The sequence below is a fragment of the Pteropus medius genome, unplaced genomic scaffold (assembly GCF_902729225.1).
Source record: "Pteropus medius unplaced genomic scaffold, Ma_sr-lr_union100, whole genome shotgun sequence".
NCBI classification, from domain to species: Eukaryota; Metazoa; Chordata; class Mammalia; order Chiroptera; family Pteropodidae; genus Pteropus; species Pteropus medius.
Window position 1 is genome coordinate 8,440,351 of NW_024347788.1, and position 18,054 is coordinate 8,458,404.

The window sequence follows — 18,054 nt, forward strand, 5'->3', positions numbered from 1 at the left end:
CCGAGGGCAGGTCGGAAGAGATGCTTGGGGCACCTCCGCCACGTTCTGGCGTGTGGCCGAGATTTTCACGGACCCGAACCTGGGAGTTGGCGGAGGCATTTCCATTTTCCATCACTTCACCCCTCCCGCTTCATTTCTTTCCTTCCAAATGCTCCTGCAGGGAAACCACCTCCGACCGGCTGACGGCTGACCGCACACCCCTAGAACGTCCCAGGTTCCACGCCATCTGTCCCTCTTCTTACTCAATGCCATTCCACCAGAAAGAGACCGAGGGAGGGGACAGACGTCAACACCGGGTCGAGCGCATCCTCGAAACAAACGGTCCTCCTCGCGTGCTTCAGGCCCCTCCATTGAATGCCGGGGCGATTGAGTTTTTTTTATGTTGCCACGTAAAAATCACTTCCCCTTGGAACCTCCTTCCCTCCCAGGACCCAGGCAGGTCAGGGGACTCCCCGTGCAGTGTCCGCTGCACGCCGGACACTGTCTTACTGACAGAACGCAGGAGCCGGGACTCAGAACCTCCCATCACGCTGCCCCCCTGCTCCAGCCTCGGGACCTAGATGCCTGAAGCCACGTTCTACTTCCTGTGACCAAGTTCTCAGTGGCAGAGTTTTTCCTCCTTGTTCATTACCCTTAAGCCTGATTGTCCGGATGGCTGACCCCACCCCAGCAGCTGCTTGATCCTTAGGAATGCTCCGGGGCTGACGGGCTGAGGGCTCTCTCGGCTCGCCTGCTCGTTAACCTACAGTGATCTAAGGGGCTGCCTCAGGGACCTCTCTCCATCACTCGTCTGCCTCCTGTCCTGGCCTTCCGGTCGGTCCCTTGGAATTCCACTGTTTACTAACCCAACGCAGCGTCTGCCCAACCCTCGACCTTGCCTCTCCAGTGTGGCCTGCTTCCCCGGTGACCCCACGTTCCAAAATCAGCTTGATTCCAGGAGTCCCAAGTTGTCTATACTGTCCTCATCGCAAAGCCCCACATCCCCGCTCTGTGATCATCGTGCCCAGCCCGAGAGCAATGTGCCCTTCGACTAAGTTCAGAGTCATGGTCTCTGCTCAGTTCCACCGATCTCAACCCAGGCCAGGCAGCTGTGGTGTTCCCGAACACAGCTGTCACCTGGCAACCCACAACGGAGGTGGCTCAAGCAGAACATCTGCCCTTGAGGGCCACCAGAACCTAGTCGTTCCTGATGACCACTCAAGAAAGAAGACATCTAGAATATTTATTGAACATCTAGAGTAGCCTGCTCCCCGATGGGGACTCAAAATGTTTTGGTAAATTATGTAAAGCTAGCTCCTCAATAACAAGCTGCAAGCGTTCAGAGTTCTGACCGCATACTGTAAGCTCCTTCAGGAGAATCGGTCTGGCTTATATCTACGTCCGCAGGGCTCAGCACAGGGCCTGGCAAAGAACACCAGGGTTGATACGCATTTGCTGAATTAAAACGACTTCACTGAGAAAAGTATGCCAGCGGGAGTCTGGCTGAGGCAGGGCATCTCGAGACGCACGCGCAAAACTGTCAAACCGGTGGGACCCTTAAATCTGCACGTGAGGGCATCTGGGGCCCCGGGCGGGGAGGATCTCCCGTGGGTCTGGACAACCCGGAAGGAAGGGGAGCTCCGCAGGGGAGCCTGCGCCCTGATGTGCACCCCTGTCCTGCTGGGAGTCCCTGCGGCCTTGGCTTTGGCCCGGGTTGCAGGAGGTCCGTCTGATCGGCTGCTGACTCGCCAACAAAAGCAGGACTCGGGGTCTGGCCAAGCGTCTCTGATGTGTGAGTGTGAAAACGCCAGCGCGGGCCCTCCGACGGAGCCCGACACAGACGCCAAAGCAGCCGGATGGCAGTGGGCCAGGAACGTAACGCCCTTAGCGACCGCTGGAAGGCCAGTGGTCTAGGGCAGCGGTCCCCAACCTTTTTGGCACCAGGGACCGGTGCTCCTGTGAGCCTCTAACGCCTGAGGATCTGAGGCGGAGCTGAGGCGCTGATGCTGGCGCTGGGGAGCGGCTGCAGACACAGATGAAGCTTCGCTCACTCGCCCGCCACCCACCTCCTGTTGTGTAGCCTGGTTCCCAATAGACCACGGACCAGTACTGGCCACAGCCCGGGGCTTGGGGACCCCTGGGTTAGAGCATTTAATTATTTTTATAGTTGAAGCTACTCAGAAACATAAAAAGCATTATCTATGGGTCAATCGAGGGAGTGTGGTTTTCCAAGTATATTGAAATGTTACAAATCATCTGTGTTTTTTTTGAAATGTGCAACAAAACTCATGCTTATAATTGAGCAAAAACGCATAACCAGGTAGCGATGCTTAGTCCCAACTGTGGTTCCTGACACTCAGCTTCAGAGATAAATTTCCACAATGGATATTCCAATTAAGACTAATATTTATTGAAAGGTAAACCATAAATGCATAGCCACTTGAGACATTATTGAACAAAAGTAATTTATACTCCGGCTGGCGCACTGCGTCTTAGCTCTGCTTGGGTTTTATCGGCATTTGTCAATTAATCAACGTGAATATTGCAAAACGTGTTCTCTCATTAATGGAAACAGGCAAACGCTTGCAGACTTTGAAGGAAAGGTCATTTAATAATTTGCTAATTGTGCAAAGATAGATTTAAATTTTAAAAAAGGTAAACTCTCATTACCACTGTGCATACATGGGACTTCAGGCTTAAACTTGCTAACTTAAATATGGTCAATGGTTTCTTTTTTTTTTTTTTTAACCGAAGGGCAGAGGAAGTTTACATAAAGAAATGAATCTAGCTTCAGGTCTTTAAAATCTATCTTAAAAAAACTTTTTGTTGTCACCTTTGCCGGTTCGGTAGGTTTGTTGCCAGCCTTGGAGTTAGAAACAAATCTACTTTATTTTTCATGGCAGAAAAGTGAAGAGAAAAAAGACAAAACAAAAGAAATGAGAAACAGAGCAACACGAAAGAGCCCGGCGGTGACAACGTTTCTTTTTGTTTCGTTCTTTCTTTTCTTTTTTTTTCCTCTTTCTTTTCTTTTTCCTTCCCTTCCTTCCTTCTTTCCTTTCTGCTTTTTCTTTTTCTCTTTTGTGCCTCAACTCGTCCTTCACTGAGCTGCATGAGCCGTCAGCTGCCCGCTGCTGCCTGCTGGTTCACTCTAAGTCCAGCAAAGTGAGAGAAGCCGCGTCGAGCTCTCCCTCCCGGCGACTCAAGCATCGGTCCCCACGCTCACCGACTCTCGAACCTCACGCCATGGCGTCACCGCCACCACCCGCTCTGCGGGTACCAAAAGGACTTCGCGAAGTCTGTCTGCAACGGGGAACATACCTTGGAGAGCGCTTTCTGCACTGGGATCTGCAGGGCTGAATCGAGAAATCCGCACCATCTGAGCAGCGTAAGCGAGACTTAGGAGCGGCTGTCGGAGCAGCAGGACTCCGCAGGGAGTTCACAGGGACCAGGCCGGGCCTCTGCAAACTCCTGTGCGGGGAAGCACCTTTTATGAGGGTTACGAAGCCCGGGTTGCTCCGGGCCTGCTCCGGGCCTGCTCAAACTGGCTTATCAATCCATTCTGTTCCATTCTGTCCTCCCCCTTCTAAGTAAGTCATTATCGCGGGCACATTTCCCTAAGCAGATGCAAATGCTCTTTTTCTGGGCAGGACTCCCTTGGGCAAATTAGGCTCCTTGGGAAAGGGTCAGGCTGCAACCCAGCAGAACACCCACTGAGCGAGAGGTGTGTGGTTTTCGGAGGTGCTGCCGCTCGCGAGGTCCACAGGTCGAAGTTTAGACACCGCTTGGGCAGAACGCTGAATCTGACAGGGCCAGTTCTGGGTAGCAAAATCCTGTATCCGCAGCCAAAGTTTATTTTTTATTGTCATGAAAAATTGGTTTGTTTTTTTCCAGTTTCAATGAGATAGAATCGACAAATAAAATTGTATCGATTTAAGTGTACGCGTGGTGATTTGATATGCATATATGTTGTGAAATGATGACCTTGATAAAGTTAGTTAACGCAGCCCTCACCTCACGTAGTTACCGTGTGTGTGTGTGTGTGTCTGTGTGTGCGTGTCTGTGTGCGTGTGTGTCTGTGTGTGTGGCTATGGCTTACTTTTTATAGAAGTAAATCTGACGGTCATAAAACCGTGAAAACCTTTTTCTATCCAACGTTTCTAACTGAAAGCTGCAAATTCTAATTCCTTAATAAAGCTGTAGTAAAACTTTTATAAGAGGGATGTTACTACAACACCCTGTCTCCTGTTCTCACCATCCCGTCTAACAAATGCGGACTATTTCTGAATTAGATACGCCTTGCGAGTCATAGGGAGAGAAGCACCTTTTATGTTCTTTTAATATTTACTTTTATTGACCTCAGCTTCGGGCGGCTCACCTCCACATACCAAGAAGCTTTTCAAAACTGAAGAGACAAGAAGTGAGTGCAAAGGCAGGGGAGGGACGTGGCGCGGTGACATCACAGCTGCTTCCTAGCAGGAGTTACTTCTGCCTAAAGCGCGGACACCGGGCTAAGAAGCCGCGGGGGAAATCGACTGGCTGTGGACGGCCGTTCTTCCCTTACTTCCCCGACATCTCGGAACCCTGTACATCAGTTTGTGTTTCCATCAAACGGTTCCTTTATCTCCGAGGCCGTAGTCATTTCTCACAGCAGTTTCTGAAGTGTTCCAAGCACGTGCAGAAAGAACGCTGCTGACATTCACCGTGGCTACGCCACAGGAAGCAGATTTACCGTCTCGGCCATGGCCGTCCTTGATCATCTTTAGTTAGCAGTAAGTTTAGGCCGCCGGGGTGGCTTACGCATCCTCCCGCGTTTCGGCCTGTTAGCTGTGCCCCGGCAGGACATCTGGAAACCGGATGGGGGTGTCGGGTGGCACTGAACTGGGAAAAAAGTTTAAAAGGGAAGCTCTGTTTTAAAATGTGCCAGGATTCAGCCGGGGGCTCGCCATGCACGCTGGGCCACACCGGGCCCCGGGGGGGGCGGCACCAGGGCTGGTCAGGAGCAGAGGAATTGAGGGGACGTGTGGGCAAAAGGCTTGTTCGTGGTTTCCACAGGAGGCGAAGCGAGGCAGGGTAAGCAGGTTTGGGATCATTCAGATAATTTCAGTGAGTTCTGGGATACAGGCGAGGTTCTGACTAGTCCAGACCTGTGCCCTGGGGTGGGATGAAGTGGGGTGGGGGGAGTATTCTGGACCGCAGTGGGGCCTGATAAAAGGAGGTGGGTGGGGGCATGGACTCTGGGTTGGTTGATTTGCATATCAAAAGCACGCTCCCAGGCAAAGTATTTGCTATTGCTAGGAATTAGGGAACTCTGGGAAGGGCAGTGCCCCTCCACAAGGCCCTAAGATGTCAAAGTATCAGAAAATACAGGAAAAATATACCTGATTCCTCATACAAGCCTGTCTGAAACACTGCTTAAGAAACGTAAAAACGGAGCTTCTCAAACTCCACTGGGCACGGGAGTCACCTGGGCGTTTTTAAAACAGATTCCGATTCGTTGGAGCAGCTGGCGGCTGAGACTGTGCGTCTCTCACAAGCTCCTTGGTGCTGCTGGGACTACGCTTGGAGCGGTTAGGGCCAAGGACAGCACTAAGAGTCTGCGGGCCTGGTCACCTTCTGCAGGGCAAAGGCAGGCCCGCCTTGAGCCAGACACTGCTGGACACTGAATATGCAGGACTTCGTCGCGTTTTGTTTGGAGAACAGCCTTTGTTCATAGGAAAAATCACCCCCGTTTTACAGGGAAGGGGACTGAGACTCAGGGTCTTCAAGTAAGGGCCTTTAAGACTCAGGGTCTTAAAAGATAATCGTATCTGACTTGAAAAGTTAAACGTATCTGACTTAACCTCCCCGCCTCCCCTACGACATCAGCAGAGATGGCACCACTGTGTCGGGGGAGACCAGGTCGGTAAAGGCTCCATGAAGCACACGGCGCACGAACGTGAGACCTGACTTATGGAAAGCAGAGAGGTTCCAAAGGGTGTTTGTGGTCAGGCCCAGATTCAGTCATGCTGAACAATTTATAGTTCATCATGGCCATCTGAGAAACGCTTTACGTGGGATTCTCCACTAAGCTCGTGTTTTCATCCTCAGAAGTGACCCACGCGCACGCTTAGATAGGCACATTGAAAGTTCCTCTTCCTCCCACAAGCCCCCGTCTCACTGCTCAGAGAGAACCGCCGTGAGGTGTGCGTGGCCTTCCCAGAGCTGCTCTGTGCCGACAATACATTTTTTTCATACGGATTCATCCATCCGGCCGTTCTAAGACACGGGCGGGCAGGGCAGTAACTAGAACACACGGAATCCCCACAGGCGCCTCACATTCTAGCAGGGGAGACAGACCATAAACAAATGGGCCGAATACATGTCATGTCAAACAGGAATCAATGCCGATGGAGGAAGAGCCAGGCCCATGACGGGGGCTGTTTGCGATTGGAAATACGGCCTTTAAGAGAGGCCTCGCTGGAAAGGCGGTGCCCGCCCGGGCAGGGAGGCGAAGGCGGCCACCTGTTCCACACTCGCTTCTGCTGTTGGCATCGCGTGCTGGAGCCCTGGCCAGGTCGGAACCTGCAGAGCCCACCTAAGCCTTTTCAGCGGCCCCAGGGCACTCGGCCGTCTGCGAACGCCGTGACACGGGTGGGCGTTTTGTTATTTCCATAAATGGAAGGTTTTAGATTAATACTGCTATAAGTTGTCGGATGGTCACTGCAGCGGTTATGAGGAGATGTGGGGGGCGTGGTGTCAAGCCTAACGAAGCAGAAAAGGGATCGGAGTCAGGTGGGAGAAGCTGCGGCTGCGCACCAGGTGGCACCACTCCACCTAGGTGACCACGTTATGTCATCGAGTTATCTATCGACTGCCTTTTTTACACTGATGGTCTGGCCTCGTGAGAGCTTTCCTCTTGTCCGGCCACATCTTAGGCTATGCTACGGCCCACCCAGCAGGTGCAGGGCCAAGTCCAAGGGCTTCTCTACCTGGAGGCCGAGGTGACATCTCGCGTGCAACATTCTCCTCAGTGCCAGGCTACTTGTAACGTAGGCAGGCTCCAATAAAAACTTCGGCCCTCCAGGTGACAAGTTTTCCATGTTCCACACAAAGAAAGCCAACATTCTGGGGAGCCGTGTACCCTCTAGGCCTGAGCACGACCTGCCGCCTTAGGAGAAAGCACATACGCGTCCTTAAAAGAGAAGCGAATGAAAATACCCTTCCCTTCCGGTCATGTTTATTTATGTGGATGCAGATGTTGAGCCTGGGGCCACGCGGCAGCACCTGGGGAATGTCAGCACTGTGACCGGCTCTGTAGGGGGAACATACAACAGGAGTGCGACCCGGCTCCCGTCCACGTCGCCTTCTGCGCTCTTAGCAAAGACAGAACGAGTTAAAAGCCGCCTGTGATTTAAGGCGGTGCGCGGTGCGTGGGGCCAAGGGCAACACAACGGGAATAAGGAGAGAAAAGGAGTCGTGAGCCGTCTGCTCTGAGATGCGAGTACGCGGGACTTTCGGGAGGGGGCCGCGAGTGCGCGTGCGCACATGTGCGTGCGTGTGTGGGAACGTGTCAATGGACGATGAGCCACGACGGCACTGGAAGCCAAGGCCCAGGTGAGGGAAGAGGCAGGTGCTGTAACAGGACCGGAAGGGGCCCCGCAGGTCTCAGACACTGTGGGGAGCCGCTGCAGGCGACAGGAAATGCTGGCGGGAGGGGGACCGGCAGAGGGTCCCCAGGCCCCTGGGGTGTCATCAGACTAGTACACTTGCTAGTTCTGAAAGGCAGCAACGAAAGCACCATCGACTTCTTCCTCTTTGTTTTTGACTTTTTTTTTTTTTTGAGGAAGAGTGTGTACTTTGGTTTTATAACCTCTATTTGAAATTTCAGTAATTTTGAAAAACTAACCTACTTATCTACAAGTAATATATGTCTAGAGGTTAAAAAAAAAAAAGCAAATAACACTGCAAGGCCTAGAACTCCAAACCAGAAACCCTACCTCCCCCGCTTCCTCCCGACCCATGACCTTCCACCTTAGAGGAAACCACTGTGTGTATGTGTGTGTGTGTGTGTGTAAAGCGCCAGATGTGTGTGTTTGCGCCGCTGCCGCTTCACGATGACAGATACGTGATTTACAGAGCGAAGCAGCTGCAAGCTCTGTGCCCCCACACTTGCTCCCAGTTTGCTGCTGATGCAGTGGCTTGCTCAGAAAGGGAGGAAAGACCAGCATCCTTGGCCACCCTCCCTTCAAGGGGGTTGATCCTGCTGGGCGGAGGGGCCGGGGTGACGAGGAGGGGGCGAGGAAACCACTTCTAACTTTCAATTCTGATTTTCGATTCCACATATTTACGTAATGTGTGCGAAGTGATGTTTATCATTTTTAGAGATTATCTAATGTTTTTCTACTAGGCAAAATGAGAAAAATGTCGCACTCTTACTCAAGCTTTCTGCCCCCAGCCTTCCACGAGGTTAAGGAGCGAGGTAGGGATATGTTGATATTCTATGTTCATTATGACCATGCAATCTGGTTACTACTGAGTCACGAAGCATAAGAATACACTTCCTATCTTGTCTGATAGCTTGTTTTTTCCTGGTGTCTTTTATTTCTTCCTTCTGTGTGTGTTTATCTCTTACTGACTGTTCCTGAACTAGTTAAAAGAACTACGAAAGCCCTATTAAAACCATTTTTCATGTGATTGACCCAGTCGGCCAAACTGTCAGGTCTAGCACTCCCTCTCGGAGCGTCCCACCCCGTCCGTCCGTCCAACCTAGCGGGTGCCCAGGTCAGCTGCCCACCTGTGGTCCTGGGGCTTCTCTTTAACACCATCTTGCGAAATCCCTGTGCCTCTCGCCTGTGCTGGGTCCCCCGTTTCCTGGATCCCATGGTTTCCTCTTTCTTGGTTTACAGCCTCATTTTTGTAGAGCAATTCTCTAGAAGCTTCCTGAGAAAAGGTACACACGGGAGGTAAACTTGTTGAGACCTTCCTTGCGTGTCTGAAAACGTCTTAATTCTACGCTCACACGTCGGCTAGTTCACCTCGTAATCGAATTCTAAGTACAAGCCGTTCCCCTCAGAATTTCTCAGGATCTGTGGCACTGTCTTCTAGCTTCCAGCGCGACAGCTGACAAGTCTGATGCCACGGGTATTCCTGATTGTTTACGCGTGACTTGTCTGATTTTTCTGGAAGGTTCTGGAATCTTCATTTTAATCCCTGGTGTTCTGAGCTCTCACGGTAAGGAATCTTAATGGGGATCTTATCCATTGTTCTGGGCACTTTCTCTTCCCTTTTAATTTGTAAATTCCTGTTCTGAATTTTTTTTTTCTTGTATTATTCTTTGGTACTTGTCTCTCCATCATCATTTTTTTCTGTGTCCCTTTCTGGAACCCCTGTGGTGAAACACGGAACCTCGTGGACTGACCTGCTGCGTTTCTTACCTTCTTCCCCCGAACCCCCACCCCCACCCCCACCGCCTACCTTGGCCTGTCAGTCTACATCATAGAAAGTTTCCTTGGCTTGATCTACGCCTCCGAATGAAATTTTTTACCATGTTTGATTTCTAAGATCACGTTCTCATTTTCTGATTATTCTTTTTTTTTTTAATAGAATGCCCTTTTTATTTCATAGATATAATACTGTCTCTCATCTTTCTAAAGCTATTCTAGGATTTTAAAAGCTTTTCTTTTGTTTCCTGAATTATCTATATATTTTTTTTCTGATCCCCTAGTCCTTTCTCTCTCTCTCTGTTTTAATCTCTGTATTTCAGTCTATATTCTATGTCAGGGGGCGGGCTATACTCAAATATCTGGTGACCCTCTCACCATTCATATTTAACATTTAATACAGAAAATTATAGAATATATTTATATATATGACTATCTTAAATGTGTGTGGGTACACACACACACACACACACACACACACGTACATAAAGACAATATATAATTCCCTTATACTTAGGGACAGCGAGTCACCGTCAGACTGACCGGAAACCCTGGGTAGGGGCAGGGTGTGCTTATACCCTGGGAGGTAACCGGGTGAGACATGCAGCCCTTTCGATGGGGATTCCGAACGCTAGTCAGGTCATTTCTTTGGGCTATTCGGTTCCTTTAGACAAGAATCCTTCAAACTCCTGCCTGAAGAGCTAGTCCCTGGCTGCAGTTGTCCCTGGCTACAGGTGCTCTGGGAGCTATATCTCGGGATGGCCCAGGAGGGTCTTGCCCGCTCGCTCTGCTGTGTGGTACCTCTCCCCCGTAGGCCGAGTTGCCCTGAGCCCGGAGCATCTCTGACTCAGTGCACCCTAGGATGACCCCCACGCTTCCAGCAGGGGAGAGGACTGGTAGAGGCCTCTAAGGCGGGGAAAGGAACAGTATCGGCTGCATGGATCACGTGCCACTAACCACTGCTAACTACTCTGCAGCTACTTTCAACCGGGCCCCCCCTTTCCCAGTCTCACCCTCGCACCCCTGCCGAGCCTCGCAGCGTGTCCCGGTACACCGCAGCTGCTCCCCGCCTCCCAGCGTGTCCCGGTACACCGCAGCTGCTCCCCGCCCCCCATCACGGTGTCCTCCTCCAAGCATCTGCTGGCATTTCCTGCTGAGTAGCGTCTCCTCCTCCGTTTCTTCCTTCTTGCCTCCATTTATCTCTAGAGTCTTTAATTCCTTGCTGCAGTTCGCAGTCTTCAAATTTTGACTTCGAAATTATTATGTACTTATTGTGTACTTTATAGTCTAGGTTGTTTATCCAGAGAACTTTAGGTATTCGCCCAAATCGACTGCTAACTACCTAACAACTTCTTTCAGGGAGGCTGTTGAACAGAATCGTTTTAATTTTCTGTTATTTTCTAGGGGGCATCAGGCAAAGCAAGTTAACTCCTCTATTAATGTATCTTTATAGCATCTCACTGCTATGTCAGCTCAAGAAATTTGGACCAAAAAATCACTCTGAGGCAGATGCCACATCGATTTTGCTATACGCAGGAAGGAAGGGAGAGAGGGAGGGATGCAAGGAGGGAGGGGGAGGGGAAAGAAACGAACATCAAGAAAAGCATTTAAAAAACAGAATAGTAAGAGAATTGGCCCAAATAAAGATTTTAAGAAAAGCTATGCCAGTTCATTAAATAAGAGATTGCAGAAAATCATCTGACTTTAACATAACTCTAAACAGTGATCACTCGCTTGGCCATCAAGTAAATTACATCACAGAATACTAACTGTGACACTCCACTCAGTCATTCACTTGACATTTACCCAAAATTCATACAAAAAGCACCATTATCCAGCAAAAAAACTATCCGCATATGCCCAGATTACCTTCTAATTATGTACTTACCCTGAAAGGTATACTGTGGCTTAGAATGCATGCATATGTGTGTACACTAACGTGAATATGTATGTATGCTTCGCCTCATGCCCCAAACAAATTTTAGTCAGCTTGCTGGTTATCCTTTTAATATATTACTTGGATATATTTTTATTCTCCTGAGTACATTTCTTGTAAATTTGTCACCTTAAATTATGTAATTCTCTCTATCCTGTGCCATACTCAATAGTGGGCCAATAACTTCAAAAAATGAACCGTGTTGTCACTTCGATGCAGCGGCAATCCTATCTTTGAGCTAGAAAAGACAAAAAAAAACTTTCTAGTCAGACTGACCTTGTTTTAAATCCCAATTCTTCCGTTTACTGAATGTATGAACTTCAAGTTGCTAATCATTTCTCCAACGGGAAAATGGACATAACATTATCTATTTTTCGGGCTGTTAAGATTAAATCATATAATACGCACCTGGCATATTGTAGATGCCCAATTCATAAAAGCTATTACAATCAAAACATAAGATGTCGAAACCTTCCACTCTAAAAGCGCATCTTTTCTAAGTAAATGCTTTTTGCCTTCGTTTCTTGGAATCATAGCACTGGTGAGCTGGCCAGTGAGAAGCAATAGGGAGGGATGAGGGAAGTTCTTAGAGTCGAAAGCAATACAGAGTGAGGGCGGGGGGAGGAAGAGAGCCTGAAAAAAAAATTAAGTATTTGAATCTATATCAGTTTTTGAACCTTTTCGAGACACAGTTTGTTCAACTACAAAATTAGAAGGTTGGATAAAGTCCCTCCAGATGTCACCATAAAGTGTTCTGTGGCTAGATAATTTTGGAATATGCATACGTCTCATGCCTTTCCCCTCCTGCATTAAAGGTACCAGTTTAATTTTGTTTTACCTCACGTATACAAACGCACCTACCTACAGATGCTCCCCACTTTTCCCCCAGGTGCTATTTATTAACATATTTTGGGATGGATGAATGAGTTGATCTGCGATTTCCCATTCTACAATACGTTTCTCTGAGTTTTACTTCAGCTAAATGTTTTGGTTAGGAGAAAAAGAGAGAAAACATAATATATCAGAGGTTTTATTCATCGATGCTTTCTCTTATAGCAGCATAGAACTTTTAGAGTGGGAGGAAAATCTACCACAATTTTAATGACACTAGACGTTTCGAAGGAGCTCAGCATCTCATCTGTGTGGTACCATCGACATCTTGGGCAGCCGATGACCAAAGCATTGGCTGAATTGCTGCCAATTCAGTGGGTCTGATTTGGTTACAAAGATGGTCAGATGACTGGGACACATCTGACAGTTTTGGCAATCAGCAAAAGAAATGAATCAACCATGTGGTAATTAGACTGGCTGCTCAGTGATCGGTGTGATAAATCACTGAGATAAATTAATCCTTAAGCTGTAGGACTATACCATGATATCAAAATAAAACTCAAATGGGCATTCACGATGACTAATTTTTAATGCTACAATTATAAATTAGCTAAAAATGTTCATTATTAAAATACTTTCACTTTTTCTATCAATCTACCAACATTCACTTTTATCTGAAAGGAAAGGATTGTGCTAAATGTCACCGGGAATAAAAGAATGTATCATAGGAAAGAGGCCAAAGAACCTACCAAAGAAAGATCCCGGAGCCAGATGCTCCGCCAGTAACTTTTCACGTAGCCTTGAATATGTCTTTCTTGCCTAATTGTAAAAATAGCCATCCTCAAGGAGCTTATAGTTCAGTTCATTATATTTACAAATTTGAGAATTTCACTTAATGCCTTTTCATATTACAAAATCATTCTTAATTTATCTACATAGCAGAGATAAAAGCGAATGAATATTTTGATGTTCTTTAATTAATTACAGGCAATAAAGTTCCCTCCTTCATCTTAATTGCAGGGATTCTACAAGAACTTGTAATTTTTTTTTCTTTTCTTTCCTTTTTTTTTTTTTTTTTTTTTGCTATGTCTCTTCGCTCTCAAGGCTGCTAAGGTTTTAAAGGTTTGTTCTAATTATTTCTGTCTTTCCATTAAATATTGTAAACCCTATCCCAAATAATTTTTCTTCTTCGCCAAAGAAAATTTATCAAAATACAACTCTGTAGTACCCAAAAAGTGAGTATGTTGGTAGTAGGGTGACCAGCTGTCCTGGTTTGCCAATACTGAAGGGTTTCCCACCACATAGGACTTTCCATGCAGATACCAGGACAGTCCCCGACAAACTGAGACAGTGGGTCACCTTGATTGGTAGCTTGAGAGAAGGAGTGGATGTGGTGATGGATGCCTGCATCAAAAACCTATAATTTCAATCCTGTTAGAAGTATTCTTCCTTCATTGCCAAACGGCTATAGAAAGCAATCAAACGCCAGATGGATGAATGAACTTAACGACATGTAAGTTCCCTTTACACCAGTGGTCCTCAATTCTGGCTGCTTCTAGGATCATGTGGTTAACTTTTTAAAAATGATACTATTCTCTGATATAATTGGTCTGAAGGTGAGTTCCAGTCATCAGCATATGTGTTTGAAATTCCCCAGCCAATTCTAATGGAAGCCAGGGCTAAGAAACTCTATATTCATTCTGAGATTTAAACTAGTATAGGTCTAGCAAGAGCCATTCAAAGCAAGGAGAAATCCACTTTATAATCGCAGACATTTAAAATATTACATGTGAGTTTCCACTTCACATTTAAAATAGATGAGAACCCACAAACTGATTTTAAATGCATCTACCTAGGGCTCATGATATATGAGTTTCTCCCTTGTCATATTTTCATTCTGATTATCAATCACCACCACCTACTGACCACATACATCACCATCTACATACAATACGAGACTGTATTAGGCACTGTGGGGACCCAAAGATTTAAAACTCAAGGCATCTACCTCAAGGGAGCTCGCTGTTGAATACATGAAAAGTGACCAAACGGCCAAGCAAACGACCGCCTAAGGAGCTCAAGGAGGAAACGGCAGGGCCTGACACGGGTGGGAAATCCGCACAGAGCAGGCAGGATTTCCAGAAGGTCTTGAGCATGCGGTAGAATTTCTGTGAGAGGGTCAGAAAAGGCATTTCAAGCAGGGAGAGAGGCGGTGTTGGGGTGGATAAGAAGCAATTAGATTACCAAATTTAAATAGATACACAAATAATAAAGTTTGTATTCTGAACCATGTAACTACCTCTTGGGGTGCATATAGTTCTATACAAGGCCACTGCTGAGAAAGGGGGCGTGATTCGACCAATAACTTTTTTGGCAATAACCACTCATGACAGTGAAAAGAATAGTCAGACAGACAGATGAAACGTTTGGTTCCAAAGAAGCATAAACAATCCCTCTACTGGGTATTTTCCCCCAAAGAATTGAAAACCCCTATCCAAAAAGATATTTGCACACCGATGTACACAGCAGCATTATTCACGGTGGCCAGGACATGGAAGCAACTGAAGTGTCCTATGATAGATGATTGGATAAAGAAGCTGTGGTACGTATATACAATGGAATATGACTCAGCCATGAGAAGAGATGAAATATTGTCATTTGCAACAACGTGGATGGACCTTGAGATAATCTTGTTAAGCGAAATAAGCCAGAGAGAAAAAGTTGAAAATCACATGATATCACTTATATGTGGGATATAAACCTAAAAGCAACAAATGAACAGGACAAACAAACAGAGACTCATGGACGTGGACAACAGACTAGTGATTACCGGAGGGTGGGGGGAGGTAGATGGGGTAAAGGGGGTCAAATATGTGGTGACAGAAAGAAATCTAACTATGGGAGGTGAACACACAGTGTAAATACATATGCCTTACTGTTCAAGTGTACGGCTGAAACTTATTGGATTTCGTTAACCAATGTCACCATAAAAACTAAATTGATTTTAAAAAATGGAAGAAGGAAGGAAGGAAGGAAAGGAAGGAAGGAATGAGGAAAGGGAAGGAGGGAGGAGAAGGAAGGGAGAAGGAGAAGGAGAAGGAAGGAAGGAAGGAAGGAAGGAAGGAAGGAAGGAAGGAAGGAAGGAAGGAAGGAAGGGAAGGAAAGAAGGGCAGGCAGGCATAAAGACAAGCCTGGCCCATAAGCTGGAGAACAGGCCCCTGGAGAGCACGTGCACGAGGCCCTTCCCTCTCTTGAACTGGGCCCACTGAAGAGACCCAATCACCCGAGCATCAGGCAGGTGTGCAGACATCACTGCCAAACCCTGAAGGTCCCACTCTATCTGATCAAACGATTCTTTAGTGCTGAAGGAATATACTTAGAACAAAAATCAGGCAAAGGTTATATGTTACCTCATATGTCACGTTATGTAATTATTACTCATTAATTTTTTTTCCATTACATGCATAATACAATGGCCTTTTCTCTGCATTTCAAGAGTAAAGCACTACTGCTCCATTAGTCTTTGCCTCCTAAACTAGTTAATTTTCATACTATTTCACTATCTGGCCTTTGTGCAAGATACTAAGTAAATGCCAATGAGTGATCTGAGTGTGCATCATCTCAGGAAGTCAGTGGGCAGAGTTAACATTTAGAAGAAGGCATCCCTGGTTATTTCACACATTATTAACTCGTATTACAATTCAAATAAGCTTACAGCTGGCAAAAAAAAAAAAAATCTCTTCTGTAAATGATCTCAAACATAATAGGCTTAATCAGAGATAAATTAAATTAGGCAGCCATGCATACTACAGCATATTAATTCTGAGGAGTTATTAAATACATTTTCTGTTATCAGTGGTGTGAACAACATTATATGCAAACAAATTCTTCAAGAGGGTAGCAAATAAAGTTTATGTTTGGGATGCTGTGTGCCTGACATTTCCCCATGCCTTCTTATAATGTTAAATAATCTTTTCTGCTAATAATGGCACTCGGTTAAGTCTCCACAAATGAGTCAACTTCACTCGCAGGCAATTACACCAAAGAACAGAAGACGAAACTGTCAGTGGTTTTGGATTTTTCCGAAGGGAACTTTTCTACCTTCCTATGGCAATTTTTAAAAGAAGGCATTAGTTCATAGCCGGTACAAAACTGTCCAAAATAAAGGGAGTGAATATTCATTTTGTTAAAAAATGATGCATCTAATTCTGAGCTCTGGATAACCTCTGTAGCCTGAGGATATTGAAAGAAGGCGATTATTAAGGCTGAATGCCATTTTGTAAAAAAAAAAAAAAAAAAAAAAGACCCCACTATTCTCTTTCTTTCCTTAAATGGTAATAATCTAAGCCATCAACTAGCCCTAAGATTCCATAAACTAGCCAATGGTGCCTCTGCGAAAGAAGATATATCTAAGTCTTTATACACACACACACACACGTGTGTATATATGTACATCTGTCTTTATATATATAAGCCTTTATACACACACACACACACACCTATGCATGCATGTATGTATGTCTATACACCCTAATTTACCTTCTTTGATGTACATTTGCCATGTTATATCTTGTTCTGCTATTAATCAATCAGGCCCTTTAATTGCTGTACCCAGAAGCAACTCAAGTTATGAGATATGATATACACACCCCAAGTCTGAGAAACATGTCTGACATTCTTTGTGCTTTGCATATTTAAAACTCAATGTAAGATGACAAGAACATTAAGCTGCCCAGTGAGCGAAATGTGAAACTAATCACTATCTGTTCTTAGCCGTGGGTACAATAATTGGCAAATTAAAGTGCCTGAGAAGAGCCAGGCCACCTGCATCACCTTGGAATGGCTAATGAAGACAAATGTGTGTGGATAGCTTCACTGACAACTCCTTCAAATGCAAGCAGAGTGAAAAGGCAACATTCCAGGACATATCTCATTTACTGTAACGTACACATCATATAGAATTTTTGTTATTGAAAGGAATAAAACCCAACCACCTTCAATATTTTATATATACATACTGGTTGAATTAAGACTATTGCCTACTCCTGAAAAGCCAATGCTTTTCTTTTTAAGCTAGCAAACTGGGATAATCTTGTTTATTAAAATGTGGAATGTTTTATAGCAACTAATTTCAAATAAATATAAATGCTCCAAAAAGGAAATAACTTGGTTTAAATAAACTTGCTACTATTCATCTACCCATCCACCCACCCACCCCCCATCCACCCATCCTGCATTTGCCATCCACCCACCCATCCACCATCCACCCATCTACCCATCCATCCATCCATCCATCCATCCATCCATCCATCCATCTATTCAACATCTACTGAATATCTACTCTGTGCTAGGTGCTATGCTTGACATTTGGCATAGAGAGATGAATGTCATCTCCTTCAGGAGCTTGTCAATTATTGGAGGTAAGATGCAAGCACACAGAGACGCATACAGACAACTGGGAGGGACCACATGTTATTGTAGAAATGCTTTTGGAGCTCGTCCCTCATCCTTAGAGACTTCAGAGAGAAGGGGACTCTTGAGCCAAATTCTAGGACCACATAAAGAGGGTGTGAAATGGTGAGTTCTCGAAGCTGAACAAGCTCGAGAAAAGTCTTCCAAGCTAACAGAACAACACATGCACAATCAACAGGAAGCTCATCGTCTGCCTAGAGAGGAGAAACTGCCTTCAGAATATACGAAGGAAACAAACACAGTGGGCAACAGGTCAACACACGATGAAGATGGAAGCTAGGCAAGGGCGAAAATATGAAGGTCCCCAGAAGATGTGTAGAGGAGTTTGGACTTAATTCTACAGGGCAGCGGTTTGCAAAGCACACGCCAGAGAACCCCGAGGTCCTAGGAGAGGAGGGGACGGACTCGGAGGGAGTG

General features: G+C 46.2%; 1 protein-coding gene across 1 annotated transcript in view; it reads right to left on the reverse strand.

Moving 5' to 3' along the window:
* Positions 1-18,054, reverse strand: part of ENOX1 (ecto-NOX disulfide-thiol exchanger 1) — a 370,860-nt gene that overhangs the window by 204,151 nt on the left and 148,655 nt on the right. Inside the window, exon 3 of the mRNA XM_039877329.1 lies at positions 8,753-8,898. Coding sequence (XP_039733263.1) covers positions 8,753-8,840 — 88 coding nt within the window. The 5' untranslated portion in view covers positions 8,841-8,898. The remainder of the gene's footprint in view (positions 1-8,752; positions 8,899-18,054) is intronic.